Source organism: Bombina bombina, chromosome 7, assembly GCF_027579735.1.
Source record: "Bombina bombina isolate aBomBom1 chromosome 7, aBomBom1.pri, whole genome shotgun sequence".
NCBI lineage: Eukaryota > Metazoa > Chordata > Amphibia > Anura > Bombinatoridae > Bombina > Bombina bombina.
Window position 1 is genome coordinate 372,084,365 of NC_069505.1, and position 27,278 is coordinate 372,111,642.

General features: G+C 42.5%; 1 protein-coding gene across 6 annotated transcripts in view; it reads left to right on the forward strand.

Annotated features, from left to right (window-relative positions):
* Window positions 1-3,700: 3,700 nt before the first annotated feature.
* The window catches only part of LOC128666465 (serine/threonine-protein kinase MARK1), a 110,859-nt gene continuing 87,281 nt past the window's right edge, over window positions 3,701-27,278 (forward strand). For 5 of the 6 annotated variants that reach the window (XM_053721081.1, XM_053721079.1, XM_053721082.1 and 2 more), the window contains exon 1: window positions 3,701-3,911. Coding sequence is in view for 2 of the 6 variants with exons in the window: in XM_053721077.1 (XP_053577052.1) it covers window positions 3,855-3,911 (57 nt within the window). In the remaining 4 variants the exon portion in view is untranslated. The remainder of the gene's footprint in view (window positions 3,912-27,278) is intronic. The other variant, XM_053721080.1, reaches the window with a different exon arrangement.

The window sequence follows — 27,278 nt, forward strand, 5'->3', positions numbered from 1 at the left end:
CTGTTATGCGCTGATACTGTTTGTGTGGTATCTATATATACAGTGGATATAAAAAGTCTACACACCCTTGTTAAAATGTCAGGTTTCTGTGATGTAAAAAAAATGAGACAAAGATAAATCATTTCAGAACATTTTTCACCTTTAATGTGACCTATAAACTGTACAACTCAATTGAAAAACAAACTGAAATCTTTTAGGTGGAGGGAAGAAAACAAAAAAAACCTAAAATAATATGGTTGCATAAGTGTGAACACTCTTTTAGAACTGGGGATGTAGCTGTGTTTAGAATTAAGCAATCACATTCAAAATCATGTTAAATAGGAGTCAGCATACACCTGCCATCATTTAAAGTGCCTTTGATTAACCGAAATAAAGTTCAGCTGCCCTAGTTGGTCTTTCCTGAAATTTTCTTAGTCGCATCCCACAGCAAAAGCCATGGTCCTAAAGAGAGCTTCCAAAGCATCAGAGGGATCTCATTGTTAAAAGGTATCAGTCAGGAGAAGGGTAAAAAAGAATTTCCAAGGCATTAGATATACCATGGAACACAGTGAAGACAGTCATCATCAAGTGGAGAAAATATGGCACAACAGTGACATTACCAAGAACTGGATGTCCCTCCAAAATTGAGGTATAGACGAGAAGAAAACTGGTCTGGGAGGCTACCAAGAGGCCTACAGCAACATCAAAGGAGCTGCAGGAATATCTGGCAAATACTGGCTGTGTGGTACATGTGACAACAATCTCACGTATTCTTCATATGTCTAGGCTATGGGGTAGAGTGGCAAGACGAAAGCCTTTTCTTACGAAGAAAAACATCCAAGCCAGGCTACATTTTGCAAAAACACATCTGAAGTCTCCCAAAAGCATGTGGGAAAAGGTGTTATGGTCTGATGAAACCAAGGTTGAACTTTTTGGCCATAATTCCAAAAGATATGTTTGGCGCAAAAACAACACTGCACATCACCAAAAGAACACCATACCCACAGTGAAGCATGGTGGTGGCAGCATCATGCTTTGGGGCTTTTCTTCAGCTGGAACTGGGGCCTTAGTTAAGATAGAGGGAATTATGAACAGTTCCAGTCAATATTGGCACAAAACCTTCAGACTTCTGCTAGAAAGCTGAACATGAAGAGGAACTTCATCTTTCAGCATGACAACGACCCAAAGCATACATCCAAATCAACAAAGGAATGGCTTCACCAGAAGAAGATTAAAGTTTTGGAATGGCCCAGCCAGAGCCCAGACCTGAATCTTAATGAAAATCTGTGGGGTGATCTGAAGAGGGCTGTGCACAGGAGATGCCCTCGCAATCTGACAGATTTGGAGTGTTTTTGCAAAGAAGAGTGGGCAAATCTTGCCAAGTCCAAATGTGCCATGCTGATAGACTCATACTCACACTTATGCAACCATAGTATTTAATTTTTATATATTTTCTTCCCTCTACCTAAATGATTTCAGTTTGTTTTTCAATTGAGTTGTACAGTTTATAGGTCACATTAAAGGTGGAAAAAGTTCTGAAATGATTTATCTTTGTCTCATTTTTTTACATCACAGAAACCGGACATTTTAAAAAGGGTATGTAGACTTTTTATATCCACTGTGTATGTATGTGTGTGTATGTATATATATATATATATATATATATATATATATACACACATACAGGTATAGATATATGCAGATATGTATAAGAATATCTATTTATAAATAGATAGAGAGCATATTCTGCTATGTGCAGAACATTGGAATGTGAAATATTTACAATAAATACACAATATAACACTTCATTAAATATGAATATTGCTTAAATATGATTTTACATGTTTTCATCTACTTAACTGCAAAGGGTTCCAATGACTTGGATATATGTCTATATATGTGTTTATATGTGTATATATGTCTGTAAATACATACAGTATATACACATAAATACACATATACATATATATACATGTCTAAAGATGTATTTATGTCTATATATGTGTTTATATGTCTGTAAATGCATACAGTATATACACATAAATACACATTTACATACATATACATGTCTAAAGATGTATTTATGTCTATATATGTGTTTATATGTGTATATATGTCTGTAAATACATACAGTATATACACATAAATACACATATACATATATATACATGTCTAAAGATGTATTTATGTCTATATATGTGTTTATATGTCTGTAAATGCATACAGTATATACACATAAATACACATTTACATACATACACATGTCTAAAGATGTATTTATGTCTATGTAAAAGCCCTTTGCCTGACTTTTTTTTAACACCAGAGACCTCATATCTTTAAGCCCTTATACCTTTTTTGTGCAATATTTTTGTGAATAATTTTTATGAGGTGTTATTATGAGTATAACTGTACTTTTTAATGTATTTTTGATGTATTGTGACACTTTTTTGTTTCACAAAACAGTTAACCAGAGAGAGGTTGTGGTAATCATTCTAGCATAAATCACAATTGCGCTTAAGTGATCGCATTTACTTTCAAGTTGCAATACGAGCGGAAATCCTGATGTACGCAAACATCCGTGATAAACTCCTTTTCGCTTGCGCATAACTGTTAGCGCTCCACTCATAGTCTGGCCCTAGATCAGCAGAGCTCTCCAAATCCCAAGCGTTATTTGTACTACATGTTTAACCCTTTTGCGGGGGGTTAAACACACAGTAGCCTAGGGTCAATATTCTTAAAATGATACGTTCTAATTCATTAGCGCATGTCATTTTTCTAACTATAATGGGCCTTTACATAGAAATAGGACAATACTAAGATAATAAGATTGTATTATATTGTTGTTAATGTCAAATTAAATAGATTTAATAGATGTAATAAAATGTATTGACATTATAAAATTGTTTTAAATATTTTCTGCTCCGTTTTGTGGTTTATAACTATTTCTCACCCAGCGGTGCATGTTCCCCTGGTGCATTACAAGTGGTGCTCCAGCATTTGCCCTTTTATTACTTTTTGCCCTGATTTAGCTCATGTAAACACTCTGTTTTCAGTTCTACTTCTACCCCCCCCCCCACATGCTAGATGGTATGTCCCTGTCTGGGCTGGTCAGCTGCTCATTTACTGTGACTGAATCACCTGTACTCAAAGAGGGGAATCATTAAATAAGTCCAGGTATAGACATTTAGGGCTGGAATTGAGAAACTCTAAAGTCACAGGGAATGTGTCAGGTAAAGTGTATAGCACTGTTAAAAGGTGTTTTGGAACCATGTGCCAGATATAGGGCCACAGTGAAATATCACAAAGGAAATATGTCATAGTAAAGTGTTCTATACCCAAGTATGCCACAATGAAATGAGTTGAGCTGCTTGTGTATGTGATAAAGAGAAATGCAGATATCATGAATATTATTTTCTTCATCATGCTTTTTTTTATATAATGTCAGTGGCACAATATTAAAGAACTAAATCTGTGTTATGTGTGTGTGTTTCTCTATAAGTTACTTTCACCTAGATTACGAGTTTTGAGCGCTATAGAGAAAGATATTTAATTCCCTATAGCGCTGCCATTACAAGTGTAGCCCTTCTTGTTGAACATTTTCCTGTTGAACTTTTGCACCTGTATACAGTCTGCAGGAGAAGTTGCCTAGGTAACTATTAGACTGGTTGGTCATGTGATCAAGTGAAACTGAAAGAGGAGTGTAAGACACAGGAGGAAGCAGACATGTCAGAGCAGTGAAGGTGTGAGGCCTGGCTGTGAGAGAGCTGCAGACTTCATCTTGTAAAGTAACAGCATTCCTCTGCTGATTTAGTGTATGCTGCCAGCTGCAGTCTGACCCTGTGAGAGAGCTGTGGAGAAGAATGCAGACAAAGTAAATGACTGGCAGACCTTGGAGTTTTCTTTCAGCCTGTGCAGATGAATCCTGTTTAGTGGTAAGAAGTATCCTCTCCCCTTGTCATACTGACAGGGCATTCTGTCCATCACATAAACTTATAAACAGCTCTTCCTGTGGATTGAAGTTTCCAATGAGCTGTAACTGTTTAAATGCATGTGGATTACCTTAAAGGGCCCCAACATTTCTGTGCACCAACTGGTACCCATCAGCCATTAGGGTGAAGCCTAAGGTTTGTTCGCAGGTGGTTTGGGAGGGTGCTGGGCCTGGTTAGAGAGAGTTGGTGTGTTAGTTAGCCACTGTAGTTCTTGCCTTATTTTTATTTGCCATAATCCTTTAATACATGTTCATACTGTTTTACTGTTATTACTGTGTGTGTTGTAGTTATTTATTATGTTCCTGTCTGGGAAACCCATTCTTGCCCTGGATGCCCAGTCAGGTGGAGGCACTGCCACAGTCATGTACCCCAACTCCCAGGTAGCGGAGACTCAGGATCAGCCTGCAGAGCACATGGAGGTAGCTGGGGTAAAGACCCACAGGGGTAATTGTGGGCCTAGGCCAAACCCTGTTACACAAGTTTAAAAAAACACTGCTTGTGCAGGCGATATGGATATTTTAAGCTCCATACCGCTCCCACGTGTTTGACGCGCTTGTGCACGCTTTCCCCACAGACATCAATGGGGAGAGCAGGCAAATAAAAAGTCTAACATCTGCGATGGCGGAAACAAAAGCTCCGTAACACAGCCCCATTGATGTCTATGGGGAAAATAAAAGACAGTTTAAACCTAACACCCTAAAATAAACCCCGAGTCTAAACACCCCTAATCATCGCCGACATCTGCCTACAGTTATTAACCACTAATCTGCCGCTCCCGATATCGTCGCCTCATAAATAAAGGTATTAACCCCTAATCTGCCGCTCCCGATATCACCGCCACTATACTAAAGTTATTAACCCCTTATCCGCCGCACCCCAATATCGCTGCAACTATACTAAAGTTATTAACCCCTATTCCGCCGCTCCCGATATCGCTGCCACCTAAATAAAGTTATTAACCCCTAAACCTCTGGCCTCCCACATCACTACCACTAAATAAAACTATTAACCCCTAAACCGCCAGCCCCCCACATCGCAACAACCTAAATTAAACCATTAACCCCTAAACCTAACGTAACCCTAACACACCCTAACTTTAACATAATTAAAATAGATCTAAATTAAACTTACAATTATTAACTGAATAATACCTATTAACTCCTAAACCACCAGCCCCCCACATCGCAACAACCTAAATTAAACTATATTAACCCCTAAACCTAACTCTAACGTAACCCTAACCCAAACACCCCCTAACTTTAACATAATGAAATTAGATCTAAATTAAATGTACAATTATTAACCAAATAATACCTATTTAAAACTAAATACTTACCTGTGAAATAAAACCTAAGCTAGCTACAATATAACTAATAGTTTTATTGTAGCTAGCTTAGGTTTTATTTTTATTACACAGGTAAATTTGTATTTATTTTAACTAGGTAGACTAGTTAGTAAATAGTTATTAACTATTTAATAACTACCTAGTTAAAATAAATACAAACTTACCTGTGAAATAAAACCTAACCTTTTGTAGGGCATTGCCCTAAAGATATCAGCTCTTTTATTGAAAAAAAATTACAAAGACCCACTAACATTACAAACCCCCACCCCTCAACCCACAAAATAAAAAAAACTATCTAAATACTATCTAAAAAACCTAAGCTACCCATTGCCCTGAAAAGGGCATTTGTATGGTCATTGCCCTTAAAAGGGCATTTAGCTCTTTTACTGTCCAGACCCTAAACTAAAAAATAAAACCCACCCAATAAACCCTTAAAAAAGACGAACACTAACCCCCTGACAATCCACTTACAGTTACAGTCCTGCTTGAACGATCTTCATGCCGGCGAAGTCTTCATCCAGACGGCCTCTTCAATCTTCATCCTGGCGGCGACGTCCTGATCCAAGCGGCGAGAAGTCTTCATCCAGGCGGCCTCTTCAATCTTCATCCTGGCGGCCTCTTTAATCTTCATCCTGGCGGCGACGTCCTGATCCAAGCGGCAAGAAGTCTTCATCCAGACGGCCTCTTCAATCTTCATCCTAGCGGCATCTTTAATCTTGATCCCGGAGGCACAGGGCGGGTCCATCCTGAAGACATCTGGCGCGGAGCATCCGTTTCATATGGTCGCCGCCGTACACTAAATCTTCAATGCTAGGGATGCGATTCAAGATGGCGTCCCTTGCATTCCTATTGGCTGAAAAATTTGAATCAGCCAATAGGAATTATGGGCTGCTAAAATCCTATTGGCTATTCAAATCAGCCAATAGGATTTAAGCAGCTCTCATTCTGTTGGCTAATTTGAATTCGATGTCAGGGAGCAGCGGAATAGGGGTTAATACATTTTATTAGTGGCAGCGATGTCGGGAGCGGCAGATTAGGGGTTAATAAAGTTATAGTGTTTGCGATGCGGGAGGGCCTCGGTTTAGGGGTTAATAGGTAGTTTATGGCTGTTTTTGTTGCAGTTTAGTTATAAGTTCTATGTTACAGCTTTGTAGTGTAAAACTCATAACTACTGACTTTAGATGGCGGTACAGATCTTGTCGTTTTAGGCTGTAACGCTCACTTTTTAGCCTCACCGCAAAACTCGTAATACCGGCGCTATGGGAATCCCATGAAAAAACGTAACTTTTATGAGTGCGGGACTGACGTTGCGTTACAGGCTAAAAGGTGTGGGGTACACCTATACCGACAAGACTTGTAATAGCTGCAGTGCTGTTTTAACGCTGAAAATGCCATATTGTCAGCGTTACAAGCCGCAACGCAAAACTCGTAATCTAGGTGATTATTATTTGTTGCTATAATATTTTCAAAGATTTGCTGTGTTTGCATTCAGTACAATTAAATATTAAAATTAATTAATGAAAACAGAAACATTTATGATAACAATTTGTCACATTCTGTGATATGCACAATTGCTTCTTATGTTTTTACCCAAAAATATTTACATTTTATAACACATAGAAGATAAGTTATGCATTTTACGATCTCCAGTAAAACATAGTTTTATTGATTTCAAATTTTCTAAAATTCTGGAGTAAAACCCCCCCCACAAAAATACAAACTAAAAAAATGTGTATAAAATAAGGACTGAATATTAAAAAAAATAAGTAAATATATAAGTATATATCCCATGATATAGTACAAAAACAAACAGAAGTGTGAAAAAACATTTATTTTCATATCATACACACACAACAGTGGGCGAGATTACATATATACGGCATAGGTTTCAGCGCAACTGCTGAAACCCATGCCGCCCGTAAGTTCACCTCGCACATTGGGTGAAACACATATACGGTGTCGGCAGATCGGGTAAGTCGGATAAACCGGCGAGGTACAGATATGTGCAGAAATACACAATTCTGGAGTCGCCAGTGACTTACGGCAGTATATGAACTGCCAGTGCCTAAATAAAAAAAAACAAAAAAAAGTTGAAATCGCACATAAATATCTAACCTGCCTCCCAAAAATGAACCCAACACGTCAAAACCCCTATATCCACCATCCCCCAACATCGTAAATAATAATGAAATGTATTAACCTCTAAACCTCCATCCCCCCACAACGCAATCTACCTTCTTAAACTATTAACCCCTAATCCACCAACCCCCACATCGCAAAGTACCTAATAAATGTATTAAACAGTAATCCGCCATCCTCCCACATCGCAAACTACCTAATAAATGCATTAACTCCTAATCCGCCATCCCCCCACAACGCAAAGTACATATCAACACTATTAACCCCTAAACTGCCACCCCCCACAACGCAAACTACCTATTAAAACTTTTAACCCCTAAGCCGCTAACCCCCCACAACGTTATCTACCTAATTAACCTGTTAACCCCTAAACCACCATCCCGCTCAATGCAAAGTATTAATCTAATCACTAAGCCCCCTAACCTAACACCCCCCCTAAATTAACCCCAATTACATAAACTAAAAAATACTATCTTCTTAAAAAAATAAATAAAAAATTACCAAAATAAAAAAACTTAAAGGGACACTGAACCCAATTTTTTTTCTTTCGTGATTCAGATAGAGCATGCAATTTTAAGCAACTTTCTAATTTACTCCTATTATCAATTTTTATTCGTTCTCTTGTTATCTTTATTTGAAAAAAAGGCATCTAAGCTTTTTTGGTTCAAAACTCTGGACAGCACTTTTTTATTGGTGGTTGAATGTATCAACCAATCAGCAAGGACAACCCAGGTTGTTCGCCAAAAATGGGCCGGCATCTAAACTTAAATTCTTGCATTTCAAATAAAGATACCAAGAGAATGAAGACAAATTGATAATAGGAGTAATTAGAAAGTTGCTTAAAGTGTCATGCTCTATCTGAATCATGAAAGAAAAAAATTGGGTTTAGTGTCCCTTCAAAATTAAAATAAACGATCCTAATATTACATTAAAAAAAAAATCCAAAATAAAAATAATTAAACCTAATCTAATACCCCTATAAAAACAAAAAATATATTAAAAAAACTACAAATGAACCCCACCCAACCCCCCAAAATAAAAAAGACCTAACTCTAAAAAAAATCTAATCTACCCATTGCCCCTAAAGGGGCATTTGTATGGGCACTGCCCTTAAAAGGGTAATTAGCTCCTTTGCTGCCCATTAAAAAAATTAAAAAAGCCCTACTCTTAAAAAAACAGAAAAACTAACACTAACCCCAAAAAATGTACTCACCGTTCCTGAAGCCCATCTTCTTCCAGCGGAGAAAGGTCTTCATCCAAGCGGATCCATCTTCATCCATTGCGGAACCATCTATTTTCTTCCCGGTGGTGCAGAGCAGTCTTCTGAGGCGCGGAGAGGTCTTCAGCGGTTTGAAACAGCCAATAGGATTTCAGCAGCTCTCATCCTATTGGCTGGTTTGAAAATTTCAGCCAATAGGAATGCCAGGTACCCCAATATAAAAGGGGTACCTTGGATTTAATCTTTAGTGTGCGCGGACGATCGCAATAAGAGGACCTCCACATCGCTGAAGACTGCCGCCGCCAAAGACTGCTCCATGCCTCAGAAGACAGCTCCGCACTTCTGGAAAGAAGATAGAAGATGGTCCCGCGATGGATGAAGATGGATCCGCCTGGATGAAGACTTTTCTCCACCTGGAAGAAGATGGATGTCTGAACTTCAGGAACGGTGAGTACATTTTTGGGGGTTAGTGTTAGGTTTTTTTGTTGTTTTTTTAGGTGTTTTTTTATATTAGGGCTTTTTTATTTTTTAATGGGCAGCAAAAGACTGCCTTTTTAATGGCAATGCCCATACAAATGCCCCCTTAGAGGCAATGGGTAGAGTAGATATTTTTAGAGTTAGGTCTTTTTTATTTTGGGGGGTTGGGTGGGTAGGGGGTTTTACTGTTAGGGGTTAATTTGTAGGTTTTTTTATGTAAAATAGCTGATTAATTCAGGGGCAATACCATGCAAAAGGCCATTTTAATGGCTATTGGTAATTAGTTCTTAGATTAGGGGGTGTTTTTATTTTGGGGTGTCTTTTTTGTTTTGATAGGGGTATTTGGATAATTTTGTTTATTTCGGGGTTTTTTCTGTAATTTTAGATTTTTTTTATTTTTTGTAATATTAGATTTTTTATTTTATTTTAATTTTAGGATTTTTTTTAATGTAATGTTAAGATTTTTTTATTTTAATTTTAAGTTAGGTTTTTTGTAATTTATGGTAATATTTTTTTTACTTTTTAAAAAGACAGTCTTTTTTATTTAATGTAATTGGGGTTAATTTAGGGGGTATTAGGTTAGGGGGCTTAGTGATTAGATTAATACTCTGTGTTGTGGGTTGGATGGTGGTTTAAGGGTTAATAGGTTAATTAGGTATATTGCATTGTGGGGGGATAATGGTTTAGGGGTTAATAGGTTAATTAGGTAGATTGCGTTGTGGGGGGTTGGCGATTTAGGCGTTAATAGTTTTAATGGGTATTTTCTAATGTAGGGGATGGTAGTTTAGAGGTTAATATTGTAATTAGATACTTTGTATTTTGGCGGATTAGGGGTTAATAATTTTATTAGGTACTTTGCGATGTGGGTGGGTGGCGGATTAGTGGTTAATAGTGTAATTGGATACTTTGCGATTTGGGGGTTGGTGGATTAGGGGTTAATACATTAATTAGTTATTGTGGTCGGGGGATGATGGTTCACAGGTAGATATTGCGTATGCGTTAGTTGTTTGTTAAAAATTCCAGGGCGTTACAGTGCTCATATACTTAGCGCAAGGCTTGCTGCGTCTGCCTATGTGTGGTGAGGTGAAAATTGATTAAAATGTCTCAATTTTCGCCGCGTAAGTCCTTGCACTGAATATGTGATACCGACTTGTGACGCCGGCTCTATGTTAGTTTATGGGAGTAAAAATAGCAGCCGACGGGTGAAATATTCGTGCCCCCCATTACTCTTCCAGAAATGTTAAAGGCAGTAAAGGACCTTAATGTGGGGAAGAGCCCAGGCCCGGACCGATTTATGGTCAGATATTATCAGACATTTGTTGATATTCTTGGTCCCTTTCTTTTAGAAGTATTTAAAGGACCAGTCAACACATTAGATTTGCATAATCAACAAATGCAAGATAACAAGACAATGCAATAGCACTTAGTCTGAACTTCAAATGAGTAGTAGATTTTTTTATAACAAATTTCAAAGTTATGTATATTTCCACTCCCCTTGTACCATGTGATAGCAATCAGCCAATCACAAATGCATATACGTATAGTCTGTGAATTCTTGCACATGCTCAGTAGGATTTGGTGACTCAAAAAGTATAAATATAAAAGAATGTGAACATTTTTTTTAATGGAAGTAAATTGGAAAGTTGTTTAAAATTACATACTGTATCTGAATCATGAAAATTTAATTTAACCTGAGTGTCCCTTTAATGGTTTTGGAGAAGAAAACCCTTTCCTTCAGAGAATGGCAAAAGCTTATATTAGCTGGACAGATAGCTCAGCAGGCTAAGACTCTGTGGCTGAGCTCTGTAGCAACCCAAGGGTTGAAGGTTTGATCCCTGGCGAGGTCCACTCAGCCTTTCATCCTTCCGAGGTCGATAAAATGAGCAGCACCTTGATACCCTTACAGGTGATTAGCCGTGCTTTACAAGTACCCAATACATACATATTACAGTGATCCCCAAGCCTGGTAGATCCCCTGACACACCATCCAATTTCAGGCCCATATCCAGAGATGTAACTATAAACCTCAGGGCCCTGGGGGAAGAATCCATGACAGAACCCCCCCCCCCACTTAAACATTTGGATTTTTATTCTTTTTTTTTTTTTTTGCAACATGTAACACAGTAAAAAAAATTCTGTTAATCATGTCAACTTACACTTAAAATGAGGGAACGAGGGAGAGAGACACAGGGGGGGGGGGGAGTGAGAGAGATAAACAGGGGGGAGGGAGTGAGAGAGAGACACGGGGGAGGGAGAAAGAGAGAGACACAGGAAGGGAGAAAGAGAGACAGGGGTGGAGGGAGAAAGAGAGACGGGGGGGAGGAAGAGAGAGAAACGGGGGGGATGGAGAGAGAGACGGGGGGAAGGAGAGAGAGACGGGGGGAAGGAGAGAGATACAAGAGGGGGTGAGATCAAGACAATGGGGGGAGGGAGAGAGAGACACAGGGGAGGGAGAGAGAGACAGGGAGGGAGAGAGAGAGAGAGAGAGAGAGACAGGGGAGAGAGAGACAGGGGAGGGAGAGAGAGAGAGATAGAAAGAGAGAAACACAGGGGAGGGAGAGAGAGAGACAAGAGAGGGAGAGAGAGAAACACAGAGGAGGGAGAGAGAGAGAGACAGCGGAGGGAGAGAGAGAGCGCTAGAGAGAGACACAGAGGAGAGTGACACAGGGGAGAGAGAGAGTAACACAGGGGAGAGAGAGAGACACAGGGTAGGGAGAGAGAGAGACGGGAAGGGAGAGAGAGAGAGAGAGAGAGAGAGAGAGGGGAGAGAGAAAAAGACAAGGGAGGGAGAGAGAGACAGAGAGAGAGACACAAGGGAGAGAGAGACACAGATGAGAGAGAGAGATACACAGGGGAGAGAGAGACAAGGGAGGGAGCGAGAGAGACACAGGGGAGAGAGAGACGGGAGGGTAAGAGAGAGAGACAGGGGAGGGAGAGAGAGAGAGGGGGGGGGAGGGAGAGAGAGAGATAGAGAGAGACAGGGGAGGGAGGGAGGGAGAGAGAGATAGAGAGAGAAAAAGGGGAGATAGAGAGACTGACAGGTGAGGGAGAGAGAGAGACAGGGGAGGGATAGAGAGACACACAGGGGAGAGAGAGAGAGATGCAGGGGGAGATAGAGAGACAGGAGAGAGAGAGAGAGAGAGAGACAGGGGAGAGAGAGAGACACAGGGGAGGGAAAGAGACAGAGACACACAGGGGAGGGAGGGAGAGACACAGGGGAGAAAGAGAGAGACAGGGGAGGTAGAGAGAGACAGGGGAAAGAGAGACAGGGGAGGGAGAGAGAGAGAGAGAGAGAGAGAGAGACAGGGGATGGAGAGAGAGAGACATAGGGGGAGGGAGAGAGAGAGAGAGAGAGAGAGACAGGGAAGGGAGAGAGAGAGAGACGAGGGAAGGAGAGAGAGAGACAGGGGAGAGAGAGAGACATAGGGGGAGAGAGAGAGAGATGAGGGAAAGAGAGAGAGATACAGGGGAGAGAGAGAGAGAGAGACACACACAGGGGAGGGAGGAAGAGAGACACAGGGGAGGGAGGGAGAGAGACACAGGAGAGGGAGGGAGAGAGACACAGGGGAGAAAAGAAGGGAGAGAGACTCTGCCAATCCCTTCACTGGCTTCCTCTTGCCTCCAGGCTTAAACACAAAATTCTTACTCTGACATACAAAGCCCTCATTGCACTGCTCCCCTCAATATCTCAACATCTCAGACCTTGTCTCCAGATACTCTCCCTTCCAACCCCTTCGCTCTGCCCACAATCTCCTACTCTCCTACTCTCCTCCTCTCTTGTTACCTCCTCACACACCTGTTTACAAGACTTCTCCAGACTGGCTCCCATCTTGTTGAATGCTCTCTGGCTTAGGGGTTAATAGTTTTAATGGGTATTTTCTAATGAAGGGGATAGTAGTTTAGGGGTTAATAGTGTAATTAGATACTTTGTATTTTGGCGGATTAGGGGTTAATAATTTTATTAGGTACTTTGCGATGTGGGTGGGTGGCGGATTAGGGGTTAATAGTGTAATTGGATACTTTGCGATTTGGGGGTTGGTGGATTAGGGGTTAATTAGTTATTGCGGTGGGGGGATGGTGGTTGACAGGTAGATATTGCGTATGCGTTAGGTGTTTGTTAAAAATTCCAGGACGTTACGGTGCTCATATACTAAGCGCAAGGCTTGCTGCGTCTGCCTATGAGTGGTGAGGTGAAAATTGAGTAAAATGTCTCAATTTTCGCCGCGTAAGTCCTTGCACTGAATATGTGATACCGACTTGTGACGCCGGCTCTATGTTAGTTAATGGGAGTAAAAATAGCAGCCAACGGGTGAAATATTCGTGCCCCCCATTACTCTTCCAGAAATGTTAAAGGCAGTAAAGGACCTTAATGTGGGGAAAAGCCCAGACCCGGACAGATTTATGGTCAGATATTATCAGACATTTGTTGATATTCTTGGTCCCTTTCTTTTAGAAGTATTTAATGGTGTTGGAGAAGAAAACACTTTCCTTCAGAGAATGGTAAAAGCTTATATTAGCTGGACAGATAGCTCGGCATGCTGGACAGATAGCTCAGCATGCAGGCTGAGCTCTGTAGCAACCCAAGGGTTGCAGGTTTGATCCCTGGCGAGGTCCACTCAGCCTTTCATCCTCCCGAGGTCGATAAAATGAGCAGTGCCTTGAGAACCTTACGGGTGATTAGCCGCGCTTTACAAGTACCCAATACATACATATTACAGTGATCCCCAAGCCTGGTAGATCCCCTGAAACACCATCCAATTTCAGGCCCATATCCAGAGGTGTAACTATAAACCTGAGGGGAAGAATCCATGACAGCCCCCCCCCTTAAAAATTTGGATTTGTATACATTTAATTTTTTGCGCTTTTTTTTTTTTTGCAACATGTAACACAGTAAAAAAAAATCTGTTAATCATGTCAACTTACACTTAAAATGAGGGAACAAGGGAGAGAGACACAGGGGGGGGGGGAGAGACATACAGGGGGGGGGAGTGAGAGAGATACACGGGGGAGGGAGTGAGAGAGAGACAGGGGTGGAGGGAGAGAGAGAGACAGGGGTGGAGGGAGAGAGAGAGACGGGGGGAGGGAGAGAGGGACACGGGGGAGGAAGAGAGAGACACAGGGGGAGGGAGAGAGAGACAGGGGGAAGGAGAGAGATACAAGAGGGGGGGGAGATCAAGACAATGGGGGGAGGGAGAGAGAGACACAGGGGAGAGAGAGAGACGGGGAGGGAGAGAGAGAGAGAGAGAGACAGGGGAGAGAGACAGGGGAGGGAGAGAGAGAGATAGAGAGAAACACAGGGGAGGGAGAGAGAGAGACAAGAGAGGGAGAGAGAGAGAGAAACACAAGGGAGGGAGAGAGAGAGAGAGAGACAGTGGAGGGAGAGAGAGCTAGAGAGAGACACAGGGGAGAGAGACACAGGGGAGAGAGAGAGTGACACAGGGGAGAGAGAGAAAGACACGGGAGAGAGAGAGAGACATGGGAGAGAGAGACACAGGGTAGGGAGAGGGAGAGAGATGGGGAGGGAGAGAGAGAGAGACAGGGGAGAGAGAAAGAGACAGGGGAGGGAGAGAGAGACAGAGAGAGAGACCCAAGGGAGAGAGAGAGACACAGAGGAGAGAGAGAGAGATACACAGGGGAGAGAGACAGACAGGGGAGGGAGAGAGAGAGAGAGACAGGGGAGAGAGATAGACAGGGGAGGGTAAGAGAGAGAAAGACGCAGGGGAGAGAGAGAGACAGGGGAGGGAGGGAGAGACACACACAGGAGAGAGAGAGAGAGACGGGAGGGTAAGAGAGAGAGACAGGGGAGAGAGAGAGAGAGTGAGAGGGGGGAGAGAGAGAGACAGGGGAGGGAGGGAGAGAGATAGAGAGAGAAAAAGGGGAGAGAGAGAGACTGACATGTGAGGGAGAGAAAGAGAGAGACAGGGGAAGGATAGAGAGACACACACGGGAGAGAGAGAGAGATGCAGGGGGAGAGAGAGAAAGAGACACAGGGGAGGGAGAGAGAGACAGGGGATGGAGAGAGAGAGACACAGGGGGAGGGAGAGAGAGAGACAGGGGAGGGAAAGAGAGAGACAAGGGAAGGAGAGAGAGAGACAGGGGAGAGAGAGAGACACAGGGGGAGAGAGAGAGAGACGAGGGAAGGAGAGAGAGAGACAGGGGAGAGAGATAGAGAGAGACACACAGGGGAGGGAGGAAGAGAGACACAGGGGAGGGAGGGAGAGAGACACAGGAGAGGGAGGGAGAGAGACACAGGGGAGAAAAGAAGGGAGAGAGACATAGGGGAGGGAGGGAGGGAGAGAGACACAGAGGAAGGGTTAAAAACTAGACTGCAATCAGGAGGGGTTACACAGGTGCAGAGAGAAAACTGGCCCAGCACTTAAAAGATCCATTGATTACAAATAAATACATATGATACCCTGATAACATGTTATATTCACAATTATTCTTGCTCAGAATAATAATACTTTTACAATATATAGAGAGAGAGAGACACAGGGGGAGGGAGAGAGAGAGACAGGGTAGGGAGAGAGAGAGAGAGACGAGGGAAGGAGAGAGAGAGACAGGGGAGAGAGAGAGAGAGAGAGAGAGAGAGACAGGGGAGGGAGGGAGGAAGAGAGACACAGGGGAGGGAGGGAGGGAGAGCGACACAGGGGAGAAAAGAAGGGAGAGAGACACAGAGGAAGGGTTAAAATCTAGACTGCAATCAGGAGGGGTTACACAGGTGCAGAGAGAAAACTGGCCCAGCACTTAAGATCCATTGATTACAAATAAATACATATGATACCCTGATAACGTTATATTCACAATTATTCTTGCCCAGAATAATAATACTTTTACAATATATACATATAGTGGTATAAATAAACACATAGATATGAAAGACAACATTGTTTAGAACAAAAAAAGGAATTTAGGGACATGTAAATATGTTTGCAAAAGATTTCTGACATAACACACATATATACTGTATATACAAGTATGTGCAAAGATATATGTACAAATTCTAGCATTAATAATCATTACAAAAAAACATGAGATAGGCATATCATGATTTCTAGAAATACAAATATACATTAATTTATGTGACAATATTATATATTAGTTTTTTTATAACAAATACCTTAAGCTAAATCTCTCCAAAACTGAGCTCCTTATTTCCCACCCTTCTTCAAAAATCTCCACCCCCAACTTCTCTATAACTGTCAATAACTCCATCATTACCCTTACCCCACATGCTCGATGTCTTGGAGTCACACTTGACTCAGATCTTTCTTTCGCTGATCACATTCAGTCCTTGGCTAAAGCCTGCCGCTTCCACTATAAAAACATCTCTAAAATTAGACATTTCCTTTCACAAGACACAACTAAGATTCTAATCCACTCTCTCATCCTTTCCCGCCTTGATGACTGCAACTCCATCCTCTCTGGTCTCCCTAGCTGCCGCCTAGCTCCTTTACAATCCATAATGAATGCCTCTGCCAGGCTCATCTTCCTTACACGCCTCTCTGCCAATCCCTTCACTGGCTTCCTCTTGCCTCCAGGCTTAAACACAAAATTCTCACTCTGACAAACAAAGCCCTCATTGCACTGCTCCCCTCTACATCTCAGACCTTGTCTCCAGATACTCTCCCTTCCAACCCCTTCGCTCTTCCCACAATCTCCTCCTCTCCTCCTCTCTTGTTACCTCCTCACACACCTGTTTACAAGACTTCTCCAGACTGGCTCCCATCTTGTTGAATGCTCTCTGCCTCGCTCCACAAGACTCTCCCATAGTTTTGAAAGCTTCAAGCGCTCCCTAAAGACTGTACTATTCAGGGATGCATACAACCTATACTATCCTTTCCTTACTCCACTGCTATCCCCTCAAACCCTTTAGCATGAAAGCCTTTAGGCTTAGGGGTTAATAGTTTTAATGGGTATTTTCTAATGTAGGGGATGGTAGTTTAGGGGTTAATAGTGTAATTAGATACTTTGTATTTTGGCGGAATAGGGGTTAATAATTTTATTAGGTACTTTGAGATATGGGTGGGTGGCGGATTAGGGGTTAATAGTGTAATTGGATACTTTGCGATTTGGGGGTTGGTGAATTAGGGGTTAATACATTAATTAGTTATTGCGGTGGGGGGGGGGTGGTTGACAGGTAGATATTGCGTATGCGTTAGGTGTTTGTTAAAAATTCCAGGGCGTTATGGAGCTCATATACTTAGCACAAGGCTTGCTGCGTCTGCCTATGTGTGGTAAGGTAAAAATTGAGTAAAATGTATAAATTTTCGCCGCGTAAGTCCTTGCACTGAATATGTGATACCGACTTGTGACGCTGGTTCTATGTTAGTTTATGGGAGTACAAATAGCAGCCGACGGGTGAAATATTTGTGCCCCCCATTACTCTTCCAGAAATGTTAAAGGCAGTAAAGGACCTTAATGTAGGGAAAAGCCCAGGCCCAGACAGATTTATGGTCAGATATTATCAGACATTTCTTGATATTCTTGGTCCCTTTCTTTTAGAAGTATTTAATGGTGTTGGAGAAGAAAATCCTTTCCTTCAGAGAATGGTAAAAGCTTATATTAGCTGGACAGATAGCTCAGCATGCTAAGAATCTGTGGCTGAGCTCTGTAGCAACCCAAGGGTTGCAGGTTTGATCCCTGGCAAGGTCCACTCAGCCTTTCATCCTTCTGAGGTTGATAGAATGAGCAGCGCCTTGAGACCCTTACGGGTGATTAGCTATGCTTTACAAGTACCCAATACATACATACTGTGATCCCCTGACACACCATCCAATTTCAGGCCCATATCTAGAGGTGTAACTATAAACCTCAGGTCCCTGGGGGAAGAATCCATGACGCCCCCCCCCCCCCCCTTAAAAATTTGGATTTTTAAGCATTTAATTTTTTGCTTTTTTTTTTTTTTTCAACATGTAACACAGTAAACAAAAATCTGTTAATCATGTCAACTTACACTTAAAATGAGGGAACGAGGGAGAGAGGCACGGAGGGGGAGAGAGACACACAGGGGGGGAGTGAGAGAGAGACACGGGGGAGGGAGAGTGAGACAGGGGGGGAGAGAGAGAGACAGGGGGAGGGAGAGAGAGACACAGGGGGAGGGAGAGAGAGACACAGGGGGAGGGAGAGAGAGACACAGGGGGAAGGAGAGGGATACAAGAGGGGGGGAATCAAGACAATGGAGGGAGGGAGAGAGAGACACAGGAGAGAGAGAGAGAGACGGGGAGGGAGGGAGAGAGAGAGAGAGACGGGGAGGGAGAGAGAGAGAGACACGGGAGAGAGAGACAGGGGTGGGAGAGAGAAAGAGAAAGAGAGAAACACAGGGGAGGGAGGGAGAGAGAGAGAGAGAAACACAGGGGAGGGAGAGAGAGAGATACAGCGGAGGGAGAGAGAGAGAGCTAGAGAGAGACACAGGGGAGAGAGAGAGTGACACAGGGGAGAGAGAGAAAGACACAGGAGAGAGAGAGACAGGGTAGGGATAGAGAGAGAGATATGGGGAGGGAGAGAGAGAGAGAGAGAGAGAGGGGAGAGAGAAAGAGACAGGGGAGGGAGAGAGAGACACAGAGGAGAGAGAGAGATATACACAGGGGAGAGAGAGAGACAGGGGAGGAAGAGAGAGAGACACAGGGGAGAGAGATAGACAGGGGAGGGTAAGAGAGACAAAGATGCAGGGGAGAGAGAGACAGGGGAGGGAGGGAGAGACACACACAGGGGAGAGAGAGAGACGGGAGGGTAAGAGAGAGAGACAGGGGAGGGAGGGAGAGAGAGAAGGGGGGAGAGAGAGAGAGACAGGGGAGGGAGGGAGAGATAGAGAGAGAGCGAAAAAGGGGGGAGAGAGAGGCTGACAGGTGAGGGAGAGAGGGAGAGACAGGGGAGGGATAGAGAGACACACACAGGGGAGAGAGAGAGAGAGAGATGCAGGGGGAGAGAGAGACAGGAGAGAGAGAGAGACAGAGACACAGGGGAGAGAGAGAGACACAGGGGAGGGAAAGAGACAGAGACACACAGGGGAGGGAGAGAGAGACACAGGGGAGAAAGAGAGAGACAGTGGAGGGAGAGAGAGACAGGGCAAAGAGAGACAGGGGAGGGAGAGAGAGAGAGAGACATGGGATGGAGAGAGAGAGACACAGGGGGAGGGAGAGAGAGAGACAGGGTAGGGAGAGAGAGAGAGAGAGAGACACAGGGGGAGAGAGAGAGAGACGAGGGAAGGAGAGAGAGAGACAGGGGAGAGAGAGAGAGAGACAGGGGAGGGAGGGAGGAAGAGAGACACAGGGGAGGGAGGGAGGGAGAGCGACACAGGGGAGAAAAGAAGGGAGAGAGACACAGAGGAAGGGTTAAAAACTAGACTGCAATCAGGAGGGGTTACACAGGTGCAGAGAGAAAACTGGCCTAGCACTTAAGATCCATTGATTACAAATAAATACATATGATACCCTGATAACGTTATATTCACAATTATTCTTGCCCAGAATAATAATACTTTTACAATATATACATATAGTGGTATAAATAAACACATAGATATGAAAGACAACATTGTTTAGAACAAAAAAAGGAATTTAGGGACATGTAAATATGTTTGCAAAACATTTCTGACATAACACACATATATACTGTATATACAAGTATGTGCAAAGATATATGTACAAATTCTAGCATTAATAATCATTACAAAAAACATGAGATAGGCATATCATGATTTCTAGAAATACAAATATACATTCATTTATATGACAATATTATATATTAGTTTTTTTAATAACAAATACAAATACCTTAAGCTAAATCTCTCCAAAACTGAGCTCCTTATTTTCCCCCCTTCTTCAAAAATCTCCACCAGGCTCATCTTCCTTACACGCCTCTCTGCCAATCCCTTCACTGGCTTCCTCTTGCCTCCAGGCTTAAACACAAAATTCTCACTCTGACATACAAAGCCCTCATTGCACTGCTCCCCTCTACATCTCAGACCTTGTCTCCAGATACTCTCCCTTCTAACCCCTTCGCTCTGCCCACAATCTACTACTCTCCTCCTCTCTTGTTACCTCCTCACACACCTGTTTACAAGACTTCTCCAGACTGGCTCCCATCTTGTTGAATGCTCTCTGCCTTGCTCCACAAGACTCTCCCATAGTTTTGAAAGCTTCAAGCGCTCCCTAAAGACTCTACTATTCATGGATGCATACAACCTATACTATCCTTTCCTTACTCCACTGCTATCCCCTCAAACCCTTTAGCATGAAAGCTTACGAACCCAGCTGTTTGTAGATCACCCGCATAAGTGCGATTACAAAAGTGTTACTCTCGGCAGGGCACCTTTACGCATTTGACCCCCTTGTATACTGCCTATGTTTAAGTGCTGCGGAATCTGTTGGTGCTCTACAACTACCTGATAATAATAATAATAATAATAATAATAATAAAATAACTATCTTAGAGATATTATTGTTTGTTCAGGTGTAAATCTAGCTATTTCTTGGACATTAACAGATGAAAAATAAAAATTAGCTTTAGAGAAATGTGCTTGTTCATGGACAGTAATGAAATGGTATAAATAAAGTTGGGAAAAATAGAATATCAGCAACATCGATCTTATTTATCGACAGCCCAATGTTCATCGATTCGTACTTGACGCGCATGTTTTTGACAACGTTTTTAATAAATAAGGTCATTGTATGTAGATTCCCGGCAGCGATGTCTAGTGATGTCTGGCGAGCATATTGACACCAGCGAATGCACAGAGATTGACGCTTTGATAAATCACCCCCCCAGTCTTTAATTTCCTTACAAAAGTGTGGATTATTACCTGGAGTTTAAACTTGCACAAAGAGGGGTGCCAAAATACCCTTATACAAATCTTTAGGAACTTCTACCATAAGCTAAAAGTGGAATATAAATTAATGCTTTAAATGAACTACAGTTTTTCTAAATGTTTAAATTTGAGGTGTAACAAGTGCTTTAAAAGCTTCATACAAAAAAAAAACCTCCTAGTATGTAAAGGCATTTATTAAAAATATACTTTTATAAAGCAACCTGACCATTCTAAAAAAGTTTTTTACATGGAAAGTTGGTTACAAATTTTGAAGAAAAAAATATACTTTTTATTTTATTACAGTAAAAGTGTGGGTCACACAAAAAACCTTGCTGAGTCAGATATCTACAATATTGTAACTTGCAAATAGTAAATGCAAACTGCATACAGTTAGGTACACAGTAAAGGTAATCTAATTTATTTTTCTGCAACATTAAAATAGATATAGACATATGTATACACAAACACATACACATGCAGATGTATACTGTATACACATTCATTACTAGGACCCTGATGATTCAGTTCTATGAGGCGGCGAAATATTCCAAGGGATCTGTCACAATGTCGAGCGAGCTGGCAAAATATTCAAGGTTGCCAACATCTATGTTGACAGGCAGCATCGCCGAGAGGTGTTTTACTATACATCCCAAAAGTGGCGATACTGGCGATTGATTCCAGCAAGCATAGATGCTGACATTGGCTATGTATAGAAAAGGATCCCATAGAAACATTACAACAAGCCTAACAACTATACCAATGTACCCCTAAACTGACAGAACACACTACCGCAAACTAACTCTACACTACTTTACCCATAAAACTCAATTAACCCACATTAATAAACCCCCTAACCTATTAACCCCTAAACCGCCATTAGCCCACTTCAATAAATCCCCTTACCCATTAACCCTTACACTGCCATTAGCCCAACACAATAAAAAACCCTAACCTATTAACACCTAAACCGCAAATAGCCCACATTAATAAACCCCCTAACCTATTAACCCCTAAACCGCCATTAGCCCACTTCAATAAATCCCCTTACTCTTTAACTCTTACACTGCCATTAGCCCACCACAATAAAAAACCCTAACCTATTAACACCTAAACTGCCATTAGCCCACTGTAATAAACCCCCTAACTTATTAGCCCCTACACCGCCACAACCCACTAATGCAAGCTACCCCTACACTACTTATCTACCTAACACTAAAAAATAAGTTTTTTATTTTATTTTTTGCTCAGCAAAAGAGCTAAATCTCCTCTTATGGGCAATGCCCAGCCATATTCCATTTCCAGGGCAATTTTTAGAGTACTTTTTTTAGATTGCAGTGTGGGGGGGGGGGTTACTTGCGTTGTAGGATGGGTTTAGTATTTGTTTTGTAAAAAGAGCTTCTTAAAGGGGGGCTTTAGTTTTAGAATAGGCATAACTGTGTGTTTTTTTATTTTGGTAGTGTTGGGTTTTTATTCTGTAATGTTGGTTTTTTTTTTTTTTTTGTAACTTTAGTGTTTGCTATTTTTTGTAACTTGGGGGGATTAGCATAGAGGTGGGGGGGGGGTTCAGTGTTAGGTAGTTATGTATTGTAGGAGTAGTTTGCGTTGGGGGTTATGGCAGATTAGGGGTTAATAGGTTAGGGGGTTATTGCATTGGGGGGTTGTAGGGGTGTAGGAGTTACTAGGTTAGGGGGTGGTTAGGTCTTTAGGTCATGCAAGATTAGGGGTTAAAAGTGTAGTTTTGTGCTGGGGGTGAGGGTGGGTAAAGGGTTAATAGTTTATTTTAGCATTGCATTTATATACAATGCTAAAATAATATGCATTGTCATGTATAAGTACTGTATATAATTTAAAATGTAGTTATTTTTGCTTGTTCATTTTATTATTTTAAACATAAATATACATCATTTAAATATGTTTATGTTTAAAATATTAAAATGAACAATCAAAAATAACTACCTTTTAAATTATATAAAATACTTAAAATAATATGCATTATACATGACAAAGTATATAATTTTAACACTGTATATAATGTAGCGACATAGTTCCTATAGTTATTATAGGGAGTTTTTTTTTATACTTTATTAGTCAGGAAGATTGCAGACAGTGGGAGTATAGGGAAGACATTACGTAGGTTAGCCGGGCGTTCCAGGGAGTGTAACCTGCACTTTAAATGGGATACATCACCAGCAGTGTGATCTATTCCTATCTCTGAAGTACAGGTTATGAGTAGAGTGTCAGCCATGTTTCTCTTACCATCTTTTCAGTAGTAAGACTTTACACTGTGAGGCAGTTATTGTAGGTTAAGGGAAAGTAAGGTCACACAGGCATTATTTGAAGTGTTCTGAAACAGAAACCATTTTTGGATACCCCCCCCCCCATCTGCAGAAAGTGCCAAAAAGTGACAATTAGTGATGTCGCGAACATAAAAATTTGGGTTCGCAAACGGCAAACGCGAACTTCCGCAAAAGTTCGCAAACCGGGCGAACCGCCATAGACTTCAATAGGCAGGCGAATTTTAAAACCCACAGGGACTCTTTCTGGCCACAATAGTGATGGAAAAGTTGTTTCAAGGGGACTAACACCTGGACTGTGGCATGCCGGAGGGGGATCCATGGCAAAACTCCCATGGAAAATTACATAGTTGATGCAGAGTCTGGTTTTAATCCATAAAGGGCATAAATCACCTAACATTCCTAAATTGTTTGGAATAACGTGCTTTAAAACATCAGGTATGATGTTGTATCGATCAGGTAGTGTAAGGGTTACGCCCGCTTCACAGTGCGCAGTGTAGGTGATATACCTGCCCTGACCATGTTTTGCAGACCAGGTATCAGTGGTCAGATGGACCCTTGCCCCAACACTGTGTGCCAGACATGCCATTATAGCAGACTTATATGGCTTTGATGTTGCTTTTTAGTAATTAGAAGGCTGCTAAATGCCACTGCGCACCACACGTGTTTTATGCCCAGCAGTGAAGGGGTTAATTAGGGAGCATGTAGGCAGCTTGTAGAGTTAATTCTAGCTTAAGTGTAGTGTAATAGACAAACCAAAGTATTGATCTAGGCCCATTTTGGTATATTTCATGCCACCATTTCACCGCCAAATGCGATCAAATTTAAAAAAAACAAATTTTTTCGCAATTTTAGGTTTCTCACTGAAATTATTTACAAACAGCTTGTGCAATTAGGGCACAAATGGTTGTAAATGCTTCTCTGGGATCCCCTTTGTTCAGAAATAGCAGACATATATGACTTTAGCGTTGCTTTCTGGTAATTAGAAGGCCGCTAAATGCTGCTGCACATCACACGTGTATTATGGCTAGCAGTGAAGGGGTTAATTAGGTAGTTTGTAGGGAGCTTGCAGGGTTAATTTTAGCTTTAGTGTAGAGATCAGCCTCCCACCTGACACATCAGACCCCCTGATCCCTCCCAAACAGCTCCCTTCCCTCCCCCACCCCACAATTGTCCCCGCCATCTTAGGTACTGGCAGAAAGTGTGCCAGTACTAAAATAAAAGGTTTTTAAATTTTTTTATTTTTTTAAGCATATTTACATATGCTGTGGTGTAGCATCCCCCCTTAGCCCCCAACCTCCCTGATCCCCCCCCAAAACAGCTCTCTAACCCTCCCCATCTGCCATATTGGCGGCCATCTTGGGTACTGGCAGCTGTCTGCTATTATTTCACTGTCAAAAAAGTTGTTTTTTTTTTAAATGTACAATACTGTTACACCAGATATGAGTGGTGGCACTGGGCAAGTGGGCACAGTATACGCTGTGAGCCTGACACACACGCTGGCAGGCAGACAACTGCTATTAGATTACACAGGGAAAAAAAAAAAGCAGACTGATGTTCTAGCCCTAAAAAGGGCTTTTTGGGTGCTGTCCTTACAGCAGAGATCAGATGAGTCCTTCAGGACTGTAGTGGACACTGAATACACTAGCCTAACTATCGATTTCCCTATTAAATCAGCAGCAGCTACACTATTCCTCCTCTCACTAAGAATGCAGCTTCCGAATGAATCTAAAATGGATGCTGTCCAGGAGGTGGGAGGGTCTGGGAGGGAGGGTCTGCTGCTGTTTGGCTGTAATGTGTCTTCTGACTGTGAGTTACAGGGCAAAGTTTACTCAATGATAAAGAATAGGGGGCGGATCGAACATCGCATATGTTCGCCGTCTGCGGCGAACGTGAACATGCTATGTTCGCCGGGAACTATTCACCGGCGAACTATTCGCAACATCACTAGTGGCGATGTCTGCAATGTTTTGCTCACGTAGCACTCACAACAGATCGATGGACTGCAAGGCCGACAAGGTTAAAAAGGCAGTTTCTCGTCGGTCTGTCGATGATTTGAATATCGGGGTCTACGTGAGCACAGAGCAGTATATCCCAGTGCAGGTGTAAAGCTAGAAACTTTATACTAAGAAACACACACCATTACCTGATGACAGACATACACACTGATAGTCACACATACTAATATAAACATACTGATATGCACGCACACATACACATATGCGCATACATATAGACATATACAAAGATACATACATAAAATTCAGATATATACACACATATGCACACAGGCATGCACATACTGGGGCCCATTTATCAAGACCGCTGCTCCATAACCTGTCCGCCTGCTCTGAGGAGGCGGACAGAGATCGATTGAAATCAACACGATCAAATACGTTCTGGTTGATTGACACCCCCTGTTGGCGGCCGATTGGCCACGATTCTGCAGGGGGCGGAGTTGCACCAGCAGTTCATAAGGGACAAACCTCCTATTCCGTCTTTACTTATTCTAGACCCTTCTAAAATAAATACACAACACCATATGTGTGGGGAAAGACCGGTCACGGTCACGTTTATTAACATAAACCTTTATCGCGGCAAAATTCCATATCAAGCAACTTTTTCAATTTTCTTAACCTGTACCAAGTTCAGCAAAATTAGTGGCGGCATCTAACTCCTATCCTAACCCCTACTGACAGCTGGCCCAGACCCCCCACTCGGGGGACTGCAGCGCAGCACGGGTTGCTTGCACCCAATTGGCAGAGAGAGATAGTTGCAAAACTATAGAGATCTTCACCCAAAGATTAGTAAGGGGGAGAACCCCCCAGGTCGGCACCCGGTAGGCGTCCCTCCCCCATCTAAGGACATCACTCAAATCTCTCTCCGCCCGCTTCAGGGGACCGAGCCGACCGCCACAAGAGAACAACTCCCTGCCCTCTTGCCGCCATCTATACAAAAAAACCAACTAGCTCCAAATAACTTTTTTTTTTTTTGTGTGCAGTGTATAATATTTTTATTTTTTATATATATATATATAACTGTTAGTAAACTGTTTCTGATATCAGCCAGAAAAATGTCAATCCCAGCATCTGCCAGGTGAATGCCATCCGGGCGGTATAGAGCTTTGTTGTCGGCCGTAATAGAGTCATGCCTGATAAGGAAGCCGCCTAAAGCCATGACCGCTCTCCCCAATTCCCGATTTACCTTTTTCTTAACGTTGTATGCTGCCCTTTGTGTCACAATATGTCTCCAACGCAGCCGTGCAACCACGTTAGACCACCCTACTTGCACGCCCTGGAGCCAAGCATACACCCACGCAAGTCTGAAATCATCTTTCTTATCAGGTCCAATGCCAGGACCGCACCCAAGTCATTGCCCCCCAAATGCAAAATCACAATATGAGTCTTCCCCAACATCCTGTGAGCATCCTGGAGGAGGGCTGGCAACTCATCCCAAGCCAACCCTCTGTGACCCAGCCAACGAATGTTGGCTCTTAATGCCGGAATTTCTAGTTGCTGCCCCTCCGGTAGCCTCAGCGCCCTGATGAATAAATGAGTGGCCCACTATCCAAATGCGTGCTGGAGGGGAATTCTTGCCTGAAAGGACATGACAGAAATGCTGAGCAAACGCTAACAGTGATTGCCCGCCCCTGCAGATAGTTAAGTAGCCCGAGCGCCCCCCCCCCAAGCCCTCGGTGACTATCAGAGTGGGTCCCACCCACTGGGTTGTCGGGCTGTCCCCTGCGCACCCATCACTGGACGAATATACAATTTATATCTCCCGGACTTCCAGCGCCCTAGCCACTTAATGTCCTTGCCCGAAGAGCCGCTCGCGGCGGCTGGTGTCGCAGCCCCAATTCGAAATGAATGAGATCCTATGTTGGCAGGGTCTAAACCTGATGCCATTGCTACTCTTGCCAGGACCTTACGGAACTGGAAGACAGATAAGAATGACCCATCCTCGTGTATGAGCAGCTGCCGGGGGCCTACCGGACGCACCTTACAAAAATCCTCAAATTTTCGCACTG